General features: G+C 38.1%; 2 protein-coding genes across 2 annotated transcripts; both read right to left on the bottom strand.

The window, feature by feature from the left end:
• Positions 1-959: 959 nt before the first annotated feature.
• LOC122091092 (ATPase 10, plasma membrane-type) lies at positions 960-15,639 on the bottom strand. Its single transcript, XM_042660921.1, has 22 exons — positions 15,482-15,639; positions 14,613-14,761; positions 14,406-14,525; positions 13,781-13,879; positions 13,511-13,648; positions 12,469-12,603; positions 11,940-12,119; positions 11,366-11,572; positions 10,843-10,962; positions 9,318-9,437; positions 9,071-9,193; positions 8,202-8,306; positions 7,576-7,720; positions 6,342-6,503; positions 5,821-6,059; positions 5,361-5,393; positions 5,178-5,259; positions 3,876-4,036; positions 3,617-3,790; positions 2,037-2,219; positions 1,773-1,936; positions 960-1,447 (listed from the first exon to the last, which is right to left on the bottom strand). Exons 2-22 carry the CDS (start codon positions 14,676-14,678, stop codon positions 1,351-1,353), a joined length of 2,853 nt encoding a protein of 950 aa, XP_042516855.1. The 5' UTR covers positions 14,679-14,761; positions 15,482-15,639; the 3' UTR covers positions 960-1,350.
• Positions 15,640-18,287: 2,648 nt separating this feature from the next.
• Positions 18,288-20,532, bottom strand: LOC122091158 (glucan endo-1,3-beta-glucosidase 5-like). Its single transcript, XM_042661002.1, has 2 exons — positions 19,935-20,532; positions 18,288-19,693 (listed from the first exon to the last, which is right to left on the bottom strand). The coding sequence occupies exons 1-2, from the start codon at positions 20,279-20,281 to the stop codon at positions 18,526-18,528; spliced, it is 1,515 nt and encodes a 504-aa protein (XP_042516936.1). The 5' UTR covers positions 20,282-20,532; the 3' UTR covers positions 18,288-18,525.
• Positions 20,533-23,244: the final 2,712 nt, after the last annotated feature.

Raw genomic sequence — 23,244 nt, 5'->3', positions numbered from 1 at the left:
GATTTCATTGTTACATTTATATTTATTGACAGAGTTCCAAAATGCCTCATTTTCACTATTTTAGGAATCCCATCCAAGCATCAAAACCCATGATTCAAGAAATTCTTTCTTTTCACTGGGTGAGGAAAACTCGATTCTTAACAAAATCTCTATATTTTAAGGGAAGATCTTCAAGACACCTCAGGGGGTATCAGAAGGCAGTGTAATCCCACTTTTAGTTTTCCATCCCATGCCCCTTACCATGGTTTAGATAACCTTGAATGTAGCGTAAAAAATAACTTTGCTCTTGCCTCCTCTTCCCCCAGTCGTCGTCATATGTTTTCTTGGACTTCCCTCTTCTCTGCAAATGTGCAATCTCAATAGCAGAGACAATGGTAGAATGAATGATATCAGTATTAGCTTGACAAAATCGATGGTAGCGATTAATAGTCACCTAAGACAACTGTTGATTGCTATAGAACAATCCAACAATTTGAAAAAGAATTCCTTGACAGTGGAGCTTTAGATGTGTGTGGAAAGGTATAACGGTATGATATATAAAAAAATCCTATACGAGTTTGTGAACCTAGGTATAATATGTTGAAATTGAACCTTCCTGTGCGGTGGAGGAAAATTCTCTGTTTTTTCTTTTCAAAACATTTTGGACTCATTCGGCGTGAACAAGATGCATTTTTCTCCCACCCAGCGAGAGCACCGCACTGGCATTAAGCCATAAATCATCAGTCTAGGCCTTACGAAACCATTCAGCAGACTCAGCACTGAGTCTTTGCTTCAGGTCGTGCCATCTAGCTACAGTTCTCATAGGTTCAAAAAACTAGTGAGAACGCTAAAATCATCCCATTCCCATTTCCCACAATTCTCGATGGATGGCTTGTTGATCAGTTAAACAGGGATTTCATCGCCTAACAAAAATCAAGATCATACTTCATCGACTGAAAAATGGCGCTACTGTTGTTAAATTTTCATCCAAATTACCAAATTAATTATTAATGAACCACTCTACAGTCTACAATACAAGTGCTTCGTAACCTTTGGAACCAAATGAATCAAAGAGCGTAATTGCCCAAATCACCACCGTTATTATGCATGCAACTTATTGATGAAAAAATGCCAACCTACCTGGCTGATTCATACAAATATTATCATGGGTTCATCATCGTCATCATTACCCAGTACCATAAACGATTGGTTTCTGCCAAATCTGCTGAAGCCAAAAACACCACAAAGCTTTTCCGACAGCCATACCTTGTGCCGAAATGACTTCACTCCGCGGATTGCAGAAACTACAAACTAAACACATATTGTTCCACTGCTCTCCAACTTTTGACTCAAATCTCCATTTTTGTGGCTTCAGACGGTATGAGCTGTTTGGATTATATTTGTGTCCAAATTTTTCAGTCTTACAACTGATTCTACATGCCCTTTCAATGTGTGCAACTCCCTCAACCTGCCAAGTCAAGAGTTCAAAATAAATTAGAAGAAATTTCCCCAATTAATTTAATAAAGAGCTCTTTATCACGAAACGAAACAAGATAAAATTCTTAACAGGTGCTAGTAACTTGGTCCATAGAGAGCAAATTCGTGAAAAAAAATAAAAAAATAATGGGCACAAATTGGGTTTGGCAAAAAATGCAGTGGAAAGAGTCAGATTATTATGCCATCTCTCCAACAAGCTTGTCCAGGTTGATCAGCAGCCCAGACAGAAAAATAAAAAAAACCGAACACGAAGATTGTGTATTAAGATAAAATCAGTGATGAAAAGTTTCAGCTACCTAGCTATTTCAGCCCGCCGTCTGGCCTGTTCAGCAATCAGTGAAGAACGCCGTCCATTGGTCTCCAATTCTGTAGGTATCAGCCCTTGTAGGGTACTCTGAGAAAGCACCCACTTAGCCTCCCTGTCTTCTTTACCATAGTCCTTCTTAGAAGTAAAAGCCGTCTGTAGAGAAGAGTAGATATCGGCAGTTCAATGACTGTTATACAAGAAGGTCATCCTACTCAGGAAAGAAAATAAAGCAACCATAAATCATTGTGCTCACCTTTCTATCAAACACTAGATTCCAGGCCTCTCCACTCAAAATGTAACGAACAGTGAATTTGATAATATCCAAGGGTATGTAGAAGATCACACTGTAGATCCATATGACACCAGCCCAACCCCATCCAATGCCTCGGATTGAAGCAAAGGTGATGTGAGCATAAACCGCAATCAAGGTAGCAACCTACTTGGAACACAATAAATAATTCAATCAAATGAGTCAATGTTGATTCACTTCAGTTCCTCATCAATCAGGTGAATGTACGAGAGAGTGCAATTCTGATAAACTAGAGTGAGCTTCTTCTCAGCACAGATAATAACATAACTATATATCCATACCAAGCTCAAACTGAGGTTGGTTCAGAGTTTCTACTGATCTCTACGTAGGCTTTCAATAAGACATGAAGATCCAAGCTTCCGTCCATGTGACTCAGGTGCATAAATCATGGGCTCCATCAATATCTCATGAGGTTCCACACAGAGAGAGAGAGAGAGAGAGAGCCCTAATGTATGTCATGTGCTAGATTATAAGGGGCTTAAGTTTTATGGACACATGGGATAAATTCCAATTCATGGGAGTGTATATTATTGATTTGGTTTTTAAAATTTGACAAGTGGTGTATACACCACGATATCTATCCAACATCCAGAACTTCCACTCACTCTTACATGTGGCCAACTAGGTGGGTCATCAAAGAAACACTTCCTTGATGGCTCTTCTATTTTATAGCTACTCTCCAAAAGTTCTTTATGTTGGCGGGGAGGGGGTTGTTGATGAAACCTTTGTATAAACAACTAAAAGGGTGCACCCAGTGCACGAGGCTCCCACTATTGCAGGGTCTAGGGAGGGGCATAAGTATGCAGCCTACCCCCACTTTTCGTAGAGAGGCTATTTCCATGTTTGAACCCATGACCACCAAAAATTTTAACACTCAGCTCAACACAACAATTTCTATCCAAAAACTAGGGTTAGCCATGTGGTCCTGTTCAAACATTGAATTGTATCACACACAACTGGGATTAGCTGAACTGTTATGTCAGATTCCAACCTGACAAGAACCAGCACTATCTGGGAATGGGACCGGCAGCCAAGAAACATTGCCAGAGTTTCAATAACAATCTTATACCTTTACAGAAAACTACAGTATTCTATAGTTATTTGTCTAGATAACTATAACTGACACATCAACAAAAGAAGACGAGCATATCTCAGCTCAGCTGAAACTCATTAAGCCAAACAGTCCTAGTTTCTGCCTCAGGCTCAGCTCATTGATGACTCATGAACCCCCAATCCAAGTATCCCAAATCATGAACTTGACGGAAATTCATGTATTCAGCTGTGCGAGGTTTCACTGGAAGGTTGGAGCCATATTCTGCTAGCTTCTTCCAAACCTTACATAGAAAAGAAACTTAATTGGCAGCTCTTAGAATCTTACAAATGGAAAAAGGTCCAGAAGAAAGCCGATAAGCACAAGAATAGCAGAAATTTCTGTGTTTGCATGTGCAGAGATACACACAAAGTGTGGGAAGCCACAAAAACAATGCTTTGAATGAACTAAGCCCAGTTTTCATAACTCTTACCAGTTGAGCAATCACAAAAGCGCACATCAAGAGGGTCCCAGGTCTCTCCATAAAGGACCAACTTTGACTGCGAGTAACAAAAATAAGAGCCTGGCTGATGATGCTGACTTGCAGATATATAGCAGATGATATCTCCTCGCTACTGCTGCTCAGGGACCTTACATGGAAGAGAGTCTATAAACACAAAATTGAATCAATATCCAGAAGTGGAATAGAAGCCAATCTTATTTTCTATCTTTAAAAACCGTAAACTTAATACCTCAAAGAAAGTGGTGCTTTTCACAGCCCAGTAAAATAAAACAGTGACTAAAGCAAGATAAGTCCCTATAACAATTCCTGTTGCAAAGATCTCATTGAGCTTCCAACTGTCTGGCCGTGGGGATGGCTTCACACGATCTTTAGAAATGGTCATTATGGTCCCTGTTTAAAAGAGAAAAAAGATACACATATGATAGCCCTTCCCATGTGAATATGCTCTACTTTATTTGTTTGAAGTAAAATGAACACAAACTCACTGACAATCACAGGTACATTGACATGCATGCAAGTACACATAATTGGCATTTACTAGGATTTAAAAATTTGAAGAAAAATTTTCAGAGAGAGAGGTGGTTCTGAAACATGCTAAAATTGTCAAAAGTAAGGAGAAGAATTAAGGGACATTGTCTTTGGGGCTGCTAGTTTAACTCATGGATATTTCCAAGTTGGCATGTCTGATCAAGATCGGTTTTAGTCCAACAAGAAAAGTTTTCAAATCTGTCATTTGAGTCTCAAATTTGTTTCATGCTTAGGAGCATGTAGCATATTTCTAGGACTGGAAGCTCAAGAAAGAAAATCATATGGAAGGTTATAAGATATCAATGTATTAGGATTTGCGTTGTTGTCAATATTCGTAAATTCGGTTTTGGGAAACAGAAGAAACAACAAATATGAAGAGCTAACAAAGAAAGAAGGCAAAGCGGCAGAGAAGTGAAAAATAAGCCTTTGTTGTTATTCTGCCTCTAACATGAAGTATAAAGACTATCTTGTTATGCTTAAGCTTCAATTGGTAGATACTCCTCCTATAGGACTGTTCACAGTGAAGTTCCAATCCCATCTGAGAAGCCATCCCCCAACACAAGAAACTTGGCTACGCACATGCATTTCCAGAAAATGAAAAGAAAAATATTGTGCTCAACAACTTATAGGCTATATGAGCATGGATTAGGATCTCTAATCACCATCTCAGCAAATCTATTAGCTATTACTATTGATGGTAGCATAGAGAAGTGATTGAGTATTGCAGAATTTAATGCTTCATATTGCTTTCTCATTGATAACAATCTTAGAAATAAAACTGGAGCAAAAGGAGAGAGAATGGGGCCAACCAGGAAGAACATACATAACTAATTAGAACCAATTTAAAATAAGAGAAAGACAAGCCAAGACTAGCAACGCATTCAATTTTGCCTCTCACTGGAAATTATCATATGCAGCTTCAACAAAAGTCTTTTGTTCAAACCCATGACCTCATGGTTTCGTGGAAGAAAAGAGGGGAGAAACCAACAGGTAGAAGCATTACCATCATTCAATATTGCTATTATTAGGACCATGAAAGGTGGGAAATCGTACTCCCAGATCAATGCCAGCAGCATAAAACCAAGCTGCAACACAAGCAACTTCAGTCAGTTGCCACATTTTTTTAATAATTTAGTAACATAAAGTAGCAAAGTTGGAAGCATTACAAATGTAACAACCATCTTACCACAATCCTTATGGTTATGGATACGGCATAAATCTGCACACGCATGTAGAGTGATCAATATCAATTTAAAATAAACATGGAATCAGGAAGCATAAAAATGACACTTCTGATATATTGCCGTAGCACTATATGTGCAATACAGTGGCTTCTACCAAATGCAGTTCGGCTTAATATGGGAAATTAAATCAATGGGATTGGCAAAATGATTTTCCAGACCAAAACCAGCTGAGAGAAGCCCCAACCATCTAACAAAGTGCACTCTCATTTCCTTTAGGCAATCATGTTTGATGACTAGACTATCCAACAACGTTGTCTGCTCTCATTTACTTTGGGCAATGGTCTGTGAGAGAAGTGACATGTTTGATGGCTAGACTATCCAACAACGTTATTTGGTAGAAAACATGAAAACTGGTGCTAGATGATAGCCATTGTTACTCATAATGACAAAACGATACTTAACTGTGTAATTCTTCATTCTTTGGAATATAGCTCGGCTTGTTAAGACAGCACTGACAATGACACTTAAACCAGGCTCAGTCAAGACAATATCAGCAGCACTCCTTGCAGCATCTGTAGCATCTGACACTGCTATTCCAATGTCTGCTTTCTTTAGAGCAGGTGCATCGTTTACACCATCTCCAGTCATTCCACAAATATGCTTCTTTTCTTGTAAAATTTTCACAATCTCATACTTGTGTTCTGAAAGTTCAATACATGTGAAATAAATCAAGAGAAAAGAAATATAAAGAATGGAATGGGAGGAGAAAGGTAATTTGGATGCTCTACAGACAATCAAAATTATATTTCTTTCAATGATTGTCCCATATATTGTATTTTCCTTAAAAAAAAAAAATCCTCTTATTTTTAAATCAACACCAGGATGTAGTGAAAACAGCTCTGAGAACTTCTTATTTGACCTTAAATAGAGAAAACAGTTGATAGATAATCAATCTCTATGAATATTACAAGGGATTCAATTACCAGGAAATACGCCAGCAAAGCCATCTGCCTTTTCAATGAGCTCATCCACAGGAAGAGCTTCGTGTTCCTCTCTATTATGGTCCAGCAATGAAGAAGCAGGATACATGTTTGTTCCCATGCCAAGACGTCGGCCTGTCTCCTTTGCAATGGATAACTGGTCACCTATTTAAGCCCAAGAAGGACTTAATTAATATTTTGTAATGCTTTACCTACCCAAACTTTGAAGACTTTTAACAATGAAGATTATATGTTATTATGACAAGTAATTATTTGATTTATCTGTATCCACATGGTAGATGATGTTCAATGTTAATTATGACCACAATAAAACAGAAGTAAATTAAGAGGAAAAATTTGGAATATTAACTTAGAAGAATAAATGTTTAGCAAACATTTAAATACAAAAAATAGAGTACAAATCTGCTTGTTCACATGCTCGTGCATGTATATATTAAATGAAAATTATAACCAATCACAGGGCAGAAAACACAAAGTTTCGCTAAATAGCAGAAAAAAAATGAATCTGAGCTTTGAGAATGATCCATAAATGCACATGATATAACAACCAAATGGGCATTTTCAGTGTCATCTGAAAATACTTTCCCATTGCTAGGGCATCGGCAGAAAGAAATGTGGTAAAAAAAATCTCCACTCAATTATTCCATTTACAATGCATACACATTATTTTAATGTTAAGAACCATTGGTCAAGAACTTCCCATAATTTTCCAGATATATGACAGACCAACTAGGGAACTCTTCTACCATTAGGAACATAATTTTACCATTTTCTGAAACACTAACTACCTTTACATTAACTCCCACAGTCCAATTTAATTCTATAAGTTAATCCAGTTCCTTGTCATTCCACCTTCCCTAATTCGAGTACAAATGGATGTCTACCCTATCACATCAAAATTCTGGTCCTCTGAAAAACATTAAAGGAATAGGTTTCCATCACAGGTGACAAGGAATCATAGAAGAATACAAGTCACCCATGGATATCTATCAATTTTCTGGTTGTTTATTTATTTTCTAGTCATGCACATTTGATGTGCCATTGGTTAAGTAATTACAATTTCATCAAATCAGTATTTTAGAAACTACTATCTTATTCCCTTCTGTAAATGGATGTAAGTCTGAAGAGTGATAACTATTGCAATTTTAACAAATAACAGTTTACTATTAGAAATTAAACATCCACTTGCCATTGTTCAGTAAAATTCACCACTTACCCGTAATCATCTTCACACAGACCCCAAGGTTTAGTGCTCTGCGAATGGTCTCCGCACTATCATGTCTAGGTGGGTCAAACAATGGCAACAGCCCACAAAATGTCCAAGGACCCCCATGGCCTTCTTTAGATTTTTCAGGAACTTCCTGGAAGGATTTTAAGAAGTCAAGAACTTGTTACTAACATAGAACTTACATACAATAACCACAGTTTCACAACGTAATTTCAGTTATGCTCAGACCACATGTAGTTCCATAGGTAATCATATTAGTAGACTCAGATCACCTTTCTCCCTTCAATAGAAAGGCAATACATTTCTTTTGGTTGAATTTACATTGTCTCATATCTTTGAGTTAGCCCATGGCTGAACTGGCAGACGTGCTGTACTAGAGGTGCAACATGGGCCAAATTCAGGCTTGGTTTTGGACCAAATAGACAGGGCTGGGGCAGGCATGAGCTCACTCTGCTTCAAGGTTCATCAATTTTCCAACCCAACCAAACCTAGCCCAAGTTGCACTCCTAAATGCACCACAATCATGAGGTCAGGGCTTCTCACCCTGAACCCAGTTAACTCACCAAAATAAGAACAACAAAAATGAGGAATATTAAGAAGCCTTTCCTATATACCTGATATGCAACTCCGAGAGATCTCAATCCTCTTTCAGCAAACTTGTCAATAATGGCATGCACTTTGCCAGCAATCTGTTCCTTTTCTTTGCATAGATTTAGAATCTGAATTTTAACATTAAAAAAAAAAAAATGCTTTAAAAATGAAAGCTTTCATACAGTTCATATTAAATTGGAAATAAACTTTGGATTGCTTCCTTCTGAAGCGTTTGGTAACAAAGGGAATAGGATACTCAAAAGCAAGTCTACATCCCTCTTAACAGATTGTTGAGAAAAACCAATCATGCCGTACAATGGACTCCATGTACAATAGACTATTTGGTTGGTTGTGCTCAAGGTTTCACTACATATTCAAAAATAAAAAATGAGGACAGACTTCTGAAGCAAAGGTAGAGATCTTTAATCTGAAAATCAATGATAGCACAGGTGTCATTTTCAGAATAATAATGGTAATACTGCAAAAGACTTCTTCTAGAGTATTGACATTGCAGACTTTACAATCCTATCTCAGTGCTTGAAGTATCATGATGTCCTCTATATGTCAGCTATTCTAACTGGGAAATATTTGCCCAATATAACTCATTTGATGTCAGAAAAAAGGTTACCCAAACATGAAAACTTCTGTTCATAATCAATAAAATTATATATACCTTGGATATTTCTTTAGCTTCTAGTGGGCAAGAAGGAATCCTTAACCAATCTTAGGTGGTTTCAGCTTCCTTCTCTTCCAGTAATCTTCAATGTGTTGTATTATATTCTATTAGTAGAATGTATTCAAGAAAACAAATTTCCTCAACAATATGCAGTAAAATTCAGAGTCAACAACTGAGCAATTACACTGTTTAAAGTAATTTAAAATGTTTCAGTACCTGTTCTGGCGCTCCTTTGCTGGCTCGATGCCAGTTACCATCAGAATCAATGTATATTATTGCAGTCCGCTTGTCCACAGGGTTGAAGGGTAGAAAATGAGCTTCAGTGATGTTTGCCCGTGCCTGTAAGAAAAAGGTGGCTTATCTTGTTTTATTTTTCCTCTATTTTTCCAACATCATACCAAGAAAAACTACCAAAGAAAGATTTTTTATAATTGCTTTCTCTTTTTTCTTTTTTTCCTTTTACCTCCTTTGGATCCGCAAGCATGTTTATGATCGCTGTATCAATAGCATCTTGATTCTCTAGTCTTGATGCTCTAGCTGCAAGCAGAATAACTGTGTCTTCGTCCATGTCTTTGTTAAAAACCTGCGCAAGATTTCCTTTCAATTGTTTGATTTGCCCGAACACTTCAAAAATTAAGAAAGTTACCATTAAAATGTTAAACCCTCTCACACAGCCCTCTGTGTAGCCAAGAGGAAACCGACAAGGACAAACCCCTCAAAATTTTTCAATAAATGAATTGAACGGAAACCCTCAAGAAGCTACATGGAGAAGGCTAAATGTTCTATTGATGGGAATCTTGAATCCATTTTGTTGAACCAGGATCCCTCTTCTTAAGTACGATGAGTCGATGAACTGGTTGCTGAAAATGTTCAGTAATCATGGCATAAAAAGTAAAATTGAGATGAAAAGAGCTGCTAAATTGAATGTTAATAAGATTAGATGAAAGAAAAATCAAGACCTCTACAGTCTCAATTTGACTATTATAACTGGCTCAGTCCAGTCATGCACAGGGCCTTTGTGGCTTTGTAAGGCATTGAGGTTGCGGGGTTGGAATCAGCTCGGAACACCATACACAATCAAAACTTATTTCAATTAGGAGGCAATTGGAAACTGGATGATCCATTGATGTTTGTATGCCCCGTCGATCAAGAGTCTCAGATTTGATAAGAAGTTTAGGATGATGCAATTCATTGAAGAACATCAAATCAATCTCAATTATGATCCCTCAAAGTTGAACTAGGTCGTGGATCTCAGAGTTTGTTGAATGGTACATGCAGGTGACTGAGGAAAGAAGGTCAATATGTCTTTGTGATGCTTCTGGATGTTTGGAACTTCAGATTTAGCTTATAGTGAGGTGGAAAAACATGCAAAGGTAAGTTGAGCAATCTGCAATTGAACCAGATGCCAGGCAGGCCCAAAAACCACTCAGCTTTAAAATATTGGCTAAATGGCATAGGGTTTGAAAATGTCATGAAAGACAATTAATAAGGTTTAATGCTATACGAGGGATGTAAACCTCTAAGGCTATATTGTAAATGAAAATATGGACTAGACCATTTTGCTTTGTCACAACTACTTTAGCATGTTTTTTATTATCGAATCTGCAAAGTATACTTGAATAAGTAGATATAACACATGAAAATGCCAAAGGAAATAAAAAGCTATATCTTGGCCATCGGGCCTATTCAATCCCTCCACTAGCCAATGAGGATAATGGAAAAGAATTAACAACATAAATTTCAAATCCATATTCATGCCAGATGGAAAAATCATACTCCAGAGGTAGGTCCTGTTTTCACCATCTATTAGACCAGAAGAAAATGTGTAAGAGTTCTGGAGAAATTCACCAAAATTGGTACAATAATTGCTCAAATGTGCCCCATCAGACTCGATTGATTCTATATACAGTTGGAAAAATATTTGTAGATAATAGAAGTTTTTTATTAACTTTTTATGTATGGAAAATTAAGGGCATGATTTCCTGTACCTCAACAAGGTTTCGATCAACAGTGAGACGATTTAGAGTAAGCGTTCCAGTTTTATCACTGCAGAGGACATCCATTCCAGCCATTTCTTCAATCGCAGTCATCCGTTTTGTAATAGCACCCTTAGGGACAACAAACATGAAATTGTAAATGAACTACAGTAATGTTGGTCTAGACAATTTAAGGTCTTTCTCTTTCTTAAGCAATCTAGATAACATGCTTTGCTTCCTGCTCTACCTGACATACATGGCACAAATGCATGGAAATCCATACCATTCAGTTGTTATGGGATAGTTTGTATTTGTATGACCCAGTAAATAAATGGATTATGATAACTCCTAACAAATACGGCAGTTTACTGGACTACCCAATCAATGGGCCAGGAAGAAAAAATGTCTTTCTCAGGGAGTTAAGATCATTCAAACAGTGTTTCTGCCCTCGTTTGTTTATCCTCCAAGGCATATAGTTAGGGAACATGAAACCTCATGGTTGGCATGCTTATAGAGTAACTATTAGTAAATGTACCTGTTGAGAGAGGCGATGAGAACCGATTGCAAGTGTAACAGATAATACAGTGGGCATAGCTATGGGTATTCCCCCAATTAATAGAACAAGAAGGTTGTTAATTCCATTCCGGTATGAACGGTGCTGTATGGGATACATGACAATGATTTCAATAACCATCCCCACCGCAATCGAGCAAATGCAGAAGTTCCCAATGGAAGTAAGGACCTGGGAAGAAATATGTTATCAATTATACATCAAACCCTTAGTATAAGTACATAAAAACGGTAAAGACACATATACAGAACATGTATCTGTGGATTGATATATATATATATATATATATATGAAGGACAAAATCAGCTTTACTAACCAGGAAAAAAAATCCATCTGATTGGAAAAACATCTTTTTGAAGTATTTATTGCAACAATTTAAATTCTTTGAAGCTAACAGAAAGAGATCCAGTGGTTTTGGGGAAACCACATATATATTAAATAGTTTTGCAATTCTTAACTGGGGAAAAAAAACTCAAACTTTTGTACTTAATTTTAAGGAGATCTTTTCAGAATTAGAACTAGAATAATTTCTCATTACCTTCTGGAAATGCCCAACAACTTCAGTGGAGTCAACTAAATGTGCTGCTTTCCCAAAAAATGAATGAACTCCAGTGGCTATTACAACAGCTTCGATCTCTCCTTGCTTACAAGTCGAACCAGAAAAGACTTCATCCCCTGTCCTTTTCGTGACAGGAAGAGATTCTCCCGTAAGAGCTGACTGCATCAGAAGAGCCTATATCAAATACTGTCTACTTAAATTTTTTTATAATTAGTTATATGATATATTTTGTAGCGGGTGGACCACGGCACAACAATAAGGTTTCTCCATTGCGACCTAGTCAGGTTTAAGTTGGGAAACAGCCTCTCTGCGAAGCAGGGGTAAGGCTAGTAATTATGACTTCCCCAGACCCTAGAATGGCGGGAGCCTCGTGCACTGGGCACACCCTTTTTAGTTATATGATATTTTTGTATGTCTTAGAAGTAAACATGTCCTAATAATGAGAAATTTCCTAAATTTCAGGATGAAAAACATGTGGCCTTCTCAATAGAGAATCATAAGCATTTGCCTGGTCAATTTTTAGTGGGTCTCCCTCAAGCAGGCGTGCGTCCGCAGGGATGATATCACCAAGCTTTATGCTAATTATATCTCCAGGTACTAGAATTGCTGCATCTTGCTCTTGCCAGTGGCCATCTCTGAGGACCTACATTTCAATCAAAGATCATTAGGCAAGCTCCTGTTGTTTAGGAAACAGTGCAAGAAAATAAATGGAGGTGAGGATATTTGCTTTCCTCCCACAAGCAACTTTCCATGATATACATTCTTTAGTTGACATGTCAAAACCCTACTTACCACTATAAAGAGAACAAAGAAAATTAAACTTAATACTGAAATTGAGATCCATAATACAAATCAACTGTCTCCAAGTTTCGAAGGTCCCTATGAATTCTTATCTGCTCAATGTGGTAAATTGACTCTCCTCTAGAAACCCCGAAGTCCATGTAACTCTTCTGTCCTTCTAATAGCAGCCTTTCTTCCAGCACTGAAGCCTTTAAAACCATTTGGATTCTGAAATATAAAATTGCTAACCCTTTACCTTCTAGTTATAGCTCTAACCCAACCAATGACTCTTACTTTTCTCTTCTACCTCCATACAGCTCCAGTTTGTTCATAAAAGATAATGATGTAAATTTAAAAGGAAAAAAAAACTGTTATAGTTGGAGGAAACAATTACAAAGACAAGATGATAAAAACATGGAATTTCAGAGTAAAACTGGCATATTTCTTTGGTGAAAAGTCAATATGCCATTTTTTTTGGTCAAAACAATATGACATATTGGAAGTTTGCATCTTGTCATCTGAAAAAGTGATAAGGACAAGTAACTATATCATTTTACTATTTAAACATAAATCAGACAATGAATTCCTTTCCAGATTTGCATTAAAAAATGTTCTGATTTGGACAGGATGGGACATAGGTTTGGACAGGTAGTGAGCCTATGAAGTTCTCTAAGAATGATAGCTATTCTGATCATTTTCAAACAAACTTGTAGAAAAATTTCTCTGCTTTTTGAATGCCAGTTGCAAAAGAGTGCTGGATTAACTCTAACCTTTGTTTTTGGGGCCAGACGGGCCATAAGTGCTGATGCTGCATTCCCAGCATTGTTTTCCTCTAGAAAACTGATTGTTGAGTTTATAACTAGTAGACAAATAATCCCCACAAAGTCCTGCCAGTCGGGACCCTCCCCCTGAAATATCATGCAAAATAAGTTAATAAATGAAAGAGAGAAAAACTCTGAGAAATTTTATAAAATGGAAAGGAACAGTTGGATCCTCAACCAAAGAAAGATAGCTAGCACAATAAGGCTCTTATTACTTACTCCACCATTAGCAAGGGCAATTGCCATCACTGCTGCAGCTTCCATAACCCATGACAAGGGGTTCCACATAAAACTAAGAAATTTCAAGAATTTGTTCTCCTGCACTCAAATAAATGTAGGGTGTGAAAGAAGTAAGAAATCATTCTGATAAGTAAGGATTTAGTCTTTTCAGAGTTTTTGGTGCAATAAACCAAGTTTCTTGACTAGACCCCCACATGGACATTGCTTCTTGGATTAGCAGTATAAAACATGGTTCTGGAAGATAGAGTGAACTTGGCTTGATAATTTTGAGCCAACTTGCCGCAAACCCCATATTTGGGTAAAGAACCAAGTGATTTATTTTGTTAATATCAGGGGATTTATTTTCAGAAGACTTGAAAAGATATATTAAAACCTCCAATAAGACCTTTCGTATTTTTCATGTACCAGCATTGTTTTTCAGAATTTTGTTTATATTAGTTCAGATTTATTTCATGATCCGCCTTTCACTATAAGAAGCTCAGTGTCAAAAGCCAAGTCTCCATTCCTTAACTCTATTCTGCTCATAGAAAGTCATCAAAATATTCTGCTTCTAATGAAGAACAAGTATATATCAAACATAAAGTATGAGAAAGCTGGTGATTACTGGCTTTTCTTCGAGTTTATTGAGCCCAAAAATCTTTAAGCGGGCTTCAGCATCTTCAGACGAAAGCCCCCTAGGAGAAGTCCTCAGTTGTTCAAAAACTTCTTCCAAAGGTAAGCGTTCCTGTTAAACAAAATTTCAAACCAACATTTGAGCACTGGATGATCCTTACAAAGTGGATAATATGTCTGCCATCAATATGCATCTTACCAGATCAATTGCATCTCTGTTGAAAACCTCAGGATCAAGCAATGGTTTCTCCAAATCATCACCCATGATTCAAGTTTAATTGCTCAGAAGGTCCCAACTTAAGGCACGAACAAACCTTGCTTACAGGTGTCAAGTAAGCATCCTCAGCACTGCAGGGAAGAATTCTGTTGTTGTTATTTAAAAAAAAAAAAAAACACTTTTCATTAATTTTAGCAGTGAAGTCCAAATCTTTGATTCTGTACCAGTGGGAGAAACATTGCCCACGCATTCTCATTAGATACATTTTATGGTTATCAAAAATAAGGCAAAAATGGGCAGCACCCATCTGCACTAAGTTTGAAATGATGCTCAAGCATTTCTACTCTCACGAATACTTTAAATATTATTATTTAATATTTTTATTTTCATTTCTATGATCCAGCATTTTTTTTTTTTTGAAAAGACGAATTAGTTTTTCATTTTTATTTAATTTTGGGTAAGCAAATACGATCCGCATTGTATAAAGCTACATCAGAAACAATAAGCGTAACAAATTCTGCTACACTAACTTAGCCTAAATGCAACAGAGTAGTAACGAAACAATTCAAATGAAAGAAGAAAGAACACCATCTCTAGTTTTACTCAACTCAAGAGAGACAAACTCCCATTCTAACAACAAAATTCGACCACCAGATCAGGCCTCCTTACTGAAACTTAAGTTCTAAAATAGCTCAACGAAAGTAATTGCAATTCAAAATAAATCACTTAAAACGACAAGCTACACAGAAGGCCTAGTAGGGAACACTCTGAAAACATCTCAGTATGAACAAGTAGCAGATTAATGAGGCTCTCTAAATGTAGCAATAGCGATTAAAAATTAGAGGCATTACCCTGTAAAGGTTCGGAAACTGAGGAATACCCCGACTTTGTAGGAGCTCAGGAAGTTTAGCTTCTGAGGTCCTGTGTAATCTTGTAGTGTAGGTTTTCTGTGAGGATTTGAGAGGAACACACGGGAAAATTTTGATCTTTTAAAAGGATAGAGTGGATTGGCTAGCTGACCGTTCGGTGGGGAGTCGCTACGAAGAAAAAGCCGTTGGCTCCATCTTCTTCCCGCCATCTCTCCAATTGGGATAGAGTGACGTCGACAATGAAGAAGGCTGGTTGCTCAACGGTCTTTCAAAACTTAACGTTCCGACCTAACCGTCCTCCACAGCTCCATCGCTTACCTTCCCTCAGGCTCTCACACACCCACCCATCCAGCATATATATATATATATATATATATATATATATATATATAACCCTATATGTAAAACTTAATTTTATCATTATGAATTGGGTGTGAACTTAAGAACTTTGAACTGTGGACAACTGGATGGAATGAATCCACACCTTCAATAGGGTTCCTTCAAATTAAGCCTCTCCTTTGCCAAACTATCAGGCCTCATTTTGGCATGTGGAAGACTGATTGGCACATGTCGATTTAAAGTTCCAATCTCGCATAAGTTCTATATAAAAAAAAAAAAAACCATCAAATTTGGCATATGACTCGCTTCTTTTGTTATTGTATTATTGTCTCCTCAAGTATAAAATTGGTCAAATGATTTTTTTTTTCTTTTTTTTTCCTTCTAATTTCAACCTCTGTTATGAAGACACATGACCCACATGTTGAATTTTAAGGCCCTAATCTGGTATGTGACTCGCTTTCTATTGTCTTATTTTATCTCCCATTAGTATAAAATTGGTCAAATGAATCTAATTTCAAATAAAACATTTTTTTATTTTCAAATGAAAGTTTCAACGTTTATTGTGAGGCAAAGATACCTCTCTCGGTTTTATTTTTGGACTTTTTGCGGGTTGACACTTAGAAACTTGAGTAGGGAAACTAAGACCTAATTGTGGGTAAAAAACTGCCAAGTGTTAGTTAAGGAAGCTTGATGATACAAGCTGGTGTGGTGTTTATGAGATGTATAGATCTGAGGGCCCCCTATGGCTTGTGGTTAGGTGTTCAGCTATTCATAGTGGCAGGGCAAAGATGTCAAACGGTCTTATTATTTTTTGAAGCACATATCGGGTTAGATAGAAGACGGACTAATAATTAATCAATCTGTACAATCATAACTGAAGCCAGTAGCTTTAGCTTTTAAGTCCGGTACGTATCGATCCCTTCCTTATTGCTCTATTATTGCTTCAGTCTCAATTTTTATCGATTTGAATCAGGAAAAATTTCTTGTTTCTTTCAGTTTCAATCCGTTTAGTTGATTCTAGTTGACCCTTTTAATTTTTAATTTCTTTAATTTCTTTAATTTGGTTACTCGAAGCATGATTAGCTTAGATAATGAGCTATGTGAAAAAGTGTCCTATCCTGTTTTAAAATTTTAACAAATTGGAATTGTATCAAAACTGTAAACACATTCACGAGGAAAGAAATACACTTCATTCCAAGGCCATACATCATTCTTATCCTTAGTAAGTAGTAACCACTGCACAATCTCCTTAGAATATGTCCAATTTTCTATGGAGATAATTCATAGAGAGAAATGCCCTCTGGATTAATTCCTCGTTGAAGTCCTCTTGCCGCAGCTTCTTATGGACTATTTGTGTATCCATGGTCTGCACAAATAGCAACAATCCTGTTTTATAACAAATGACATAGGTCAAGCTTGCCTTATTAGAAGTTGAGATAAAACTACCATCATAAATAATAAGTGGATGTTCTGTGGTATATAAAATAGGTTGTAGTGGGGCGCAATTCGGTAATAGGGATTCTTCATGAATAGAAGGTATGTCCAATGATGAGATGATATTAAGGTTAGCAATTCATGATTAGATAAATGATATATATATATATATATGTTAACGTCTAATCGGATTTTTAAACTTGAAGATTATTTTATTTCTTACTTGCCATAAAAAATAATCATAGGTGGGAGGGATATCACGTTGTGTGAGGGAATCAACATTGATGGAGTTTCTATATTTTATGGGGAGCAGGATTATCATTTCATTTTTGGGTGCCACGCAGCTTGGCAGCAATGGTTTTTCCTTATTATTTTATAAAAAAAATGTTAAACAATGGTAAATATTAATTTATCGGAGAGAATTCTAGTACCTAATATCTTCTTTTGTCCCTACTTTGACACAGATCAAAATTTTGGGTCATTGGAGTCTTACAGAAAAAAATAAAAATAAAAATTGAAGTTATATTTTATTTATTGGTTCTAGCACCTAGTCTAAGTGACTCCTCTTGATTACTGTTCTTTTATTAGAGACGGTCCATTGCACGATCTCTCATTGTTTTGATGAGATTGAATCCGCTGCTCGTACGATCATCTGATTGTATAAGTGAGCATCCAACACCTATCCCTTTTGTTTTCAAAGCTTTCAAATATATCCCTCTTCACCCATATAACAGTAGAAAATGATACTAGTGTTAGATGCTCCCCTGGAGGACCAGCGAATCCATTATCTGTTTTTCACAGGCAAAGAAAACCCAAATGGTGAGTTTTGGAGAAAATTAATATTATTTTACAAATATACCCTTGAGATCTAATAGGCTGGATTCTCAAGAGAGGGTTTTTTTTTTTCTTTTTTTAGGTGAAATCTCAATAGAGGAAGGATTTGTCACAATAGCTTTGGGGTCTGACCCCAAAGGTCGCCCACTCACAAGGCCCACAACACTAAAAACAATGAAGGGAAAATAAGAGCAATGAAACTTTAGTGCTAACTCATTTTGTCACTACAGTGGAAATAACAATTAGCCGGAACCTTTCCCTTTCTCTCTCTCTTTTTTTTTTTCCTTATTTCATTGTGTTTGGAGATTGCAGGGCAGAAATTAAGTTGGTTCCAGGATTTGACATAAATTTTCATTCACACACTGACACGCACACCCGGCTGACGTCTGAGAGAATTGATCGAACGAATGACCACACCATTAGTGAATATTAATGATCTTCCATGTCATAGAGACGAGGAAGCAGGAAAGAATGAGTAGATTTGGAAGTATAGTTGCCGAAGAAGAGGTAGTAGTGGTACCGGGGGCATTCCGAGGGCGGACATGCTTTCCCACGTCGATCATTATCTCAAAGCGGCAGGAATTCTGAGATGGATCCACAGTTGTAATAGCCGAAAGGTTATGGAATCCACATGCCCCCTTCTGCTGGTTGGCCGTCTGATAATAAATGTTGAAGGCATAGGAAGCGTTGCTCTTGGCATCCAGCCCGCCACAGGAAGACCCGTACCCTAGGCTGGTGCAATCCGCATAGGTGCAAGCGTAGCTGACGCCGGGTACCAGGTTGGGGTCCACAATACTGGCATCAGGCGACATCACGCACCACTGCCTGGCCAGATACTTGACGCCCTTGGCAGGGACCAAGCTCTTACCATGACCCACGTCCAGCTTGTACTTGATTCCTCCATCGTAGTAGAAGATGCCCCAATGGCGCTCGAAATTTCCCGGCTGGATGCTCTTGGCGTCCTCGTCGATGAGAGCGAAGAGGTAGACATCGGGGGCCTGGTTGGGTCGTTTTGGGGTACCCTGGCCCCGGAGAATGCGGTCAATCAGGGCTTGGTTGAACCTGCGGGCATTGACGAGGTTGGCGTTGGGATCACCATCGGTGGGCCATCCAACCTCACCGATGATGACTGGCATGGAAGGGAAGCCGTTCTTTTCAAGAGCCCAGATGAGGGTGTCATAGTTTGCTTCGAAGACGTTGGTGTAGGTGATGGAGCCGTCCACCAGCGGATGAGAAGGAGGAGAAGTGCTAGAGTTGGGGAAGAACGCGAAGTCGACGGGGAAGTTTGGGTCGGCGTAGAGGCTGAGGAAAGGATAGATGTTGATGGCGAGTGGGCAGCCGTTGTCACTGAGGAACTTGATGATGGACACCATCAGTGAATGTATGTCTGAACGGAAGTCGCCGCCTGATGGGAGGTTGCTGGCGCTTTGGTACACGTCGGCGTTCAATGGGATGGTGACTTTCACCTGTCTCGCTAGCCCTGCTTTTATGAGCGCCGCTTGGATATTTTTGAGCGCCGGAAAGGTGATGCCTTTGTAGGTGTTCTTGTAGGAACTGAGGAACGGTTCATTACCCACAGCTACGTACCTACATGTATATTAATATATATATTTTAAGGGAAATCATTCAAGAATAATAATAATTAATACTAATATTTTATTCAAAAAAAATTCAAAAATCGCCTAATAATATATACTACTACTAACAAAATTAAGAAACATTATTAGTTTCATAATTAAGGGTATAACCCCTTTTATATATATATATATATATAATGACATGAATTAAGAAGCTAGCTCCAGATAGAGCGAGCAACGTACGTACGTACCTTATGTCCACACCGTTTTTAGAAACATAAGAGGATACGTTTTGCTGCACCCAATCCTCTGCAACCCTAACGCTGCTGGCAAGTGATGCTAAGAAATCATTGGGTATACCAAGCATAACCTGGATCCCGGAATTTCCCAGGGCCTTGAGTGGCTCAGGCTCAGCCTCGAAGAGCTTCACTTTGTTGAAGCCGTTGTCCTTCAATAGCTGAACTACAATATCAGGCGGCAATGGATGTGTAGCGCGTGTTCCCCAATTGCACCCGAGGCCTTGAGCAACCAAGGGACACTTGCATAGCGTTTGTAGCAGGCACAAGGTCCACAACAAGTAGTGCCGCAGACCCTTCATTATTAATTAAATAAACCCGGCTCGAATGTAAATACCACCCTGCACCCTCCCTTTTCTCCTTGATAATAAAGAGAGCTAGAAATGTGTATGACAATAAGAAGGAGTTACATACGTAGTGTGAGAGTACGTGCCCCTGATGATCCCCAATTTCCTAGCTGCTAGCCTCACCTAAATTTGCTCTTAAATGGAGGAAGAGGAGGTGGAGTTCACATCGATCTTTAAACCTCAAATGCAAGGATCGGGGGATGGAGAAGGATGGAGAAGAATGAGAATAATAATCAAGCGTGCATGTCTCACCACTCACCACCAAGGAAACATGGATTGCATGCAACGCAATTGGATTCTAGTGGATTACCCATTTTGATGAAGACCGATTACCTTGTTTTTCAATTCTTCTTGGCATGGGAATCTAAGGAAGCAAGGAATAGAGTGAACTTGTTGGTGATTATTTGCGACTTATTCCTTGTTGACTACAAAAAGGAAAGGTTTCACCCTCTATGATGAGTTCCACTAACTTTCTGGAGACAGCAAAGTACAAGGTTGCAAGAAATCTCTCTCTCTCACGCGCGCACGCACACACACACACCTCTATTCATCTCCTCTTTGCTATACGGCGGAAAAAAATCGTCTGCAATTCCGATCTCGTATAATTCCGTGTAATACCACCTTCAAGCGGTGACACGTGTATTGATACTAATACAATGATTCAAATCTGATTTAAATGCCTCTTTACTGATTTAATGTTTTATTAGTTATACCAGATCTAGACCATTGTATTGGTATCAATACACGTGTCACCGCCTGAAGGTGGTATTACACGGAATTGTACGAGATCGGAATTGCAGACGATTTCAACCCGCTATACGGCACAACAATATTCTTCACACAGTTCTGATCAGAAAGCACCATACTATCCACCATTGCTTTTAAAACCCGATGGAGGTCCAACTAAAGAAGCTGCCCGATTTCATGCAGGTTCTGATCGGTTTTCAACAAAAGGAATCTCTTGACTTTTTTTTTTTTTAATTAATGTTTTTGATAAAGGGTGATTTACAGCGTTACCCCCTGAAGAATGTTAGTATTATAGGAACACCCCCTCTCTTTCACCAAATTAGATTTAGACCCCTTACCATCAGTCACTGTTACAGTTATACCCCTTGTCATCAAAAGACATATTTTAACCTAATTCCTCTTCACCCCTACCTATACTCACCTTCACCGAGACATCAAAAGCAAAGGTGATCGTTCAGAGCACCGAAGATCACGACAACGACAGCGGCAGGTAGCATCAACGACAAACGGCAAAGATCATCTCCGTCTTTTTTCCTTACGGTTTAAACCTGAAAGTTTGGGAATCTCTCCTATGTCTTTGTTGCAAGTGAATCTGCCACCCCAACACACATGCTTTAAGAAGAATTCTCTACTTCCGATGCTTCAGACACACCAAATCAGTCCAACAGACATGCTTTAGGCAGGAAAACCATTGCAGGTTTCTTAAAAATGTCAAATCTCACAGCAGAGATAAATTCAATGGGCTGAATATCTCCATCGTAGGTGCCATGACCACCAGAGACTTTCCTTCATACCACATCTTTGAATTATTTCTACCAGCATTTTTCTGAACATTTACATTAAAGCCGCACACTGTATTTACATATAACTCGTAACACTTTACTATTTCAATTATCTTCTTTTCCCATTTTAACATCTCCTTATGACTCAAATCCTTAGGCATATTCTTTTCCAGATAATATGAAAGATGCTCAAGTGGAATTGGATTATTAACCCAATGAATGCGAACATCATTCCTCCCGGTTTCTCTTCAAAAAACAAAAATAAGAACGGGAATATTGCAATGAATTCGAACAACATTCCTCTTGGTTTCTCTTCAAACAACCAAAATAAGAATGGGAAAAAAAATCCGGAAACACCAAAAACCTAACGAGAGCAGAAAAAATGAATCAAGATATGAAAAAAAAAACCCTAGCGAGAGCGGAAACAGAGGTGTGGTTGGTGCCGATTAGGGTTCTTCGGAGGTAAGAAACGAAACAAAAACGGGAAAAGAGGGATCTGATCTTTTCTTCAACTGATTTCTCTATTCTTCCTCTTGGTTCGACTGAAAGTAAAGCTTGGTTCAGATGAAAGTAAAGCTGAGTATTTTTTTTTCTGTTCTTCCGTCTTTTTTTTTTCTTTCTGATCTGTCTCTATTATATGGTTTTCTGGTTTTTCTGTGTTCTTCCACATGTTTGGCTGAAAGTAGAGATGTTTTTTAACAAATGGAGAGAGAGAGAGAGAGAGAGAGAGTCGTGAACTGTTAGAAGTGAGAATGAGTTAAAGTTAAAACCTCTTTCATGGTGATCGGAGCACTTGCAGCGGCCATGGCACCCAGATCAAGCTTTGAAACCAAACAGAGGATTTGGGAGGATTGAAACCCCCCACCGATGGTTCAAAATCAGGGTTTCAATACAAGAAAAAAAGTGTTGCAGAATCGAAAAATAGATGATTTGGTCAGAGGCGACGATGGTGGGAGCACTTGGAGGGTCACGAAGGTGGAGAGTGAGATCTCCGATGGAGGAGGAGTGGTTCGATGAGTTAGGGGACATTCAGAAAAAGGCCAAAAACGAAAGAGAAAGGAGAGAGAGATACTATAGCAAGGGTATTTTGGTATTTAAAAAAATATATACTAGATGACATAAGCATTTATGGTATATGCTTTAACAGAGACTAACGGTAGGGGGTCTGAGTCTAATTTGATGAAACAGATGGGGTGTTTCTATAATACTGGCATTATCCAGGAAATGGCATTATAAATTACCCTTTGATAAGTGGATAATATAATAGAGAAAGAAGAAAGAAAGCAAAACAAACCTAGCCAAGGACAAGACCTTAACAAAGAAAAACAAAACAATCAACAAAAGGAGCACAGCAAAATCTTCTTCTTTGTTTTTGGTTGGGGGGGGGGG

This window comes from Macadamia integrifolia, chromosome 10 (assembly GCF_013358625.1).
Source record: "Macadamia integrifolia cultivar HAES 741 chromosome 10, SCU_Mint_v3, whole genome shotgun sequence".
Lineage (NCBI taxonomy): Eukaryota > Viridiplantae > Streptophyta > Magnoliopsida > Proteales > Proteaceae > Macadamia > Macadamia integrifolia.
This window is presented reverse-complemented; position numbering and strand designations above follow the sequence as displayed.

Coding starts and splice junctions, on each gene's coding strand:
- LOC122091092 (XM_042660921.1), bottom strand. CDS start 14,678: ATGGGTGATGATTTGGAGAAACCATTGCTTGATCCTGAGGTTTTCAAC. Junction 12,120..12,468: donor ACCCACTAAAAATTGACCAG/GCAAATGCTTAT, acceptor CTTCTGATGCAG/TCAGCTCTTACGGGAGAATC. Junction 10,963..11,365: donor CTCATCGCCTCTCTCAACAG/GTACATTTACTA, acceptor GTTGTCCCTAAG/GGTGCTATTACAAAACGGAT.
- LOC122091158 (XM_042661002.1), bottom strand. CDS start 20,281: ATGAAGGGTCTGCGGCACTACTTGTTGTGGACCTTGTGCCTGCTACAA. Junction 19,694..19,934: donor AAAAACGGTGTGGACATAAG/GTACGTACGTAC, acceptor ATATACATGTAG/GTACGTAGCTGTGGGTAATG.